The sequence below is a fragment of the Camelus ferus genome, chromosome 4 (assembly GCF_009834535.1).
Source record: "Camelus ferus isolate YT-003-E chromosome 4, BCGSAC_Cfer_1.0, whole genome shotgun sequence".
In the NCBI taxonomy this organism is placed as follows: Eukaryota; Metazoa; Chordata; class Mammalia; order Artiodactyla; family Camelidae; genus Camelus; species Camelus ferus.
Genome location: NC_045699.1, coordinates 21,871,980 through 21,874,930, shown reverse-complemented (window position 1 = coordinate 21,874,930; position 2,951 = coordinate 21,871,980). Strand labels below are relative to the sequence as shown.

Sequence of the window (2,951 nt, the reverse complement as noted above, 5' to 3'; positions counted from 1 at the left end):
CTTATCAGTATCCTCTGTAGTTAGAAAATGAATCAGATTTTGATATAATAGTGGATACACATGCACAAAATCATTGTCTAGAAAAGCAGTACCTATTTTCGGCTTCAGTATCCCTTTAAGGATAATCTGATCTTTATCCCAAGCAAACTGCAGTGTCTTTATCATCTCTGAGGTTGGAGAATTACACAGCACAAATATAAATGCATTTCTGCCTGGACAGCAGCTTCTCCATTTCTTAAGATGTAATTATGGGTTTGCTATTTCCAATAGATCATCCTTTCTCTGGCCAATGGGACAAAGTAAGTTGTGTTAGTGAAGCCCTCACAGAGCCTTATAAAAGCCTTTGCTCTTGTACAGGATTAGATGGCAGACCTCATCTTGACCTGACTTCTTTAACGAGGTAAGTGTGTGTGGGTACACTACAATCAATGTTATGAGCAAAAACTCGATAAAATCTAAGGATATAATAGCAAATATAAGGCTTAAGTTACTCCAGTCAAGCTGTTTGCACAAAGTCCCATTCAGGTTCTCCGATTTAAATGATATACCTGAAATTTCTCCACAATAGCAGAGAAAACATGCAACAGTTGATTCTACTGGGTCATGCAATGCATCATCCGATGGTTAAAAAAATCAGGAGGAAAAATAAAGATATTACTTATACATACAAAAAGTATGCTGGAGGGAAGTCTAGGCATCTCATTTACAGTATCTCTTACTGACTTATTCAGCTAATGGAATTTTAACCAAATACAAATTTAAATTGTGCTAGTGCTCCTGAAAATTTATAATTGTTTATATGACTTCTTCTTACGCATTCTGAGAGTGGTAGTTATCTGAGAATTAACCTATGACCAAAAGAAATTTCTTGAAATGAGGGTAAAGAAAAGCCAACTGTGTTTTAATACTACATAAATCAACTGGCTAGAGCAAGGTCGGCCCATAAATTATCAGAATGCTATTATGTCTCTCTCCCCAGTATGTAAACTAAATATAGCCTGTGGTTTCTTGGTTAAACTATATAACATTTCCTTTATTTTTGTCATTTTGAGCTTAGATTTTAGTAACCGTGTGTCCCCAAATACAATTTCTATGACCAAATTATACGCTGTTGGAAGCAAATCCAGAATTCTATCATACTTCTGTAAATGGCAAAGAAGTAATTTACTAGTAGAGTTTGATAGAAAAATTCTTTAATCAAAACAAGTTTACATGTTGATACTTATGGCTTAACTAGAATAAATCTGTCCAAATTTAAATTGTATTAAGGACCAAACAGATATAATGTAATAGCAAGAGTTCCCTCAAAACAGTGGGTCCTAGTTCCATTGTAAGACCTCTCAAAAGCAAAACTCCAGTTACTGAAATAATTCAAACTTTTCATCTATGGTGAAAACAATTACCCGAGAGATCAAAGCATACAATGCATGTCACATGCAAACACTGGTATTAAGCCTTTCCCCCATATTTATAGTTACCAAACATGAGAAGTATCTTTAAGCTATTGCAAACCACCAACTGACCTAATGTTCAAAATATCTTAGAAATGCTATCTGTAAGTTACCCTTAAATTGTGTTAACCTTGGTTCACCCTGATTTAGTCCATAACATGAATACACAGACAACTCCTTTACTTTTTTGTCTACTGCCTCAGAGTAACTAGTGTTTCCACTTTTTGCAATCCTGTCACATGTATGACATAGAAATAAAAATTCCCTTCTGATATAGCCAAGTTTTCAAATAGGTTAGTTTCCTTATATATTTACTTTTATTTACTGCAAACGCATCATGGATTGCTATTTTTCCAATTAAAAAAATACTTAGTGACTTCTTTAATGAGCGTGACTTTTTAAAAAATTCAGAAACTTGAGACATTTCGCAAAAATAAACTTTTATCATTTAGGTTTCAGTTTCAGCTACTAGTGCCTGTAAAGGATCTTAAATGGTTGGACCCTAAAGCCAGATTCATTTCTATATATATACACACACACTCCTGCTTACTGCAGGAAAGTCATGTGACTTCACTGAATTCCCAGCCACAAAACTAAATCACCTTCAAAAGTTAACATGAGTTTTGTACCTCCTAGAATTGTCAGTTCAATGTCAGTTGGATATCTAGTTGTCATACAAAAAGACATTACAGACCACACACATTATTACAAAGCAGCAGGATAATGCAGCACAAGGTAGACTGTGAGATTAAAATTAACTTTTGATAAAAGGGGGGAGTGAGCACTTGTATAGAAGTAACATTTTATCTACCATAAAAATGTGTAACTTCTACAAAACCCACAAACAGTGAAAAGACAGTCAGGTAAATCCAAGATTTGTAAAAACTATGCACAAAACCCATGGTATTTGGGAAAAAGAGGAAAGGTTTATACAAGTAGCAATTTTAAAAATGTAACCTTTTTCTACTATCAATTCACATTAACGTACACACACTAATGGAAAATATACTACAACCAATGTCTGGAAAAGCAGTTTAACATTTCCTAAATGGACTTTCCCTCACATTTACTGTATAATGTAGCTGTTAATACTGCACAAGTACAATTAGCAATAATGTTGACTCATTTTTAAACAAAGATAAAGGGATTTCTCCCTCAAAACAAGTTTTAAACATCAAAACCTATGCTTATAAAAATTTAAAACTTTCAGCAGTCTAAATATTTCAAATGAAAACCATTACAAACTTCTCAAATGTTCTTTATATTCCAGGTATGTCAACCTAGTTATCTAGTGCAGAATCCTTCAGAGATATTTCAGTCTCTCTCTCTTCACTGGATGGCCTAAAGAAAGGGGGGAAAGAAAGGTGTGACAACCGGGATTAGGGGCTTTTTCCCTCAGGAGAGAAAAGATTAAATCTGTGCGTTGTTTTAAAAATCACCAAAATAATTTTTTTTTAAATCTTGACTTACTGTTCTTTTTTTTTTTCCCCCCAAAATTTA

The 2,951-nt window shown here is 33.8% G+C and overlaps 1 protein-coding gene across 3 annotated transcripts in view; it reads right to left on the bottom strand.

The window, feature by feature from the left end:
- Positions 1 to 2,951, bottom strand: part of PSIP1 (PC4 and SFRS1 interacting protein 1) — a 39,730-nt gene that overhangs the window by 1,824 nt on the left and 34,955 nt on the right. The window contains exon 16 of one of the 3 annotated variants that reach the window (XM_032477685.1): positions 1,177 to 2,792. The exons of the other annotated variants lie outside the window; for them this stretch is intronic. Within the exon in view, the coding sequence (XP_032333576.1) occupies positions 2,732 to 2,792 (61 nt within the window). The 3' untranslated portion in view covers positions 1,177 to 2,731. Of the gene's footprint in view, positions 1 to 1,176; positions 2,793 to 2,951 lie in introns of those variants that run through there. 3 annotated transcript variants of the gene reach the window in all.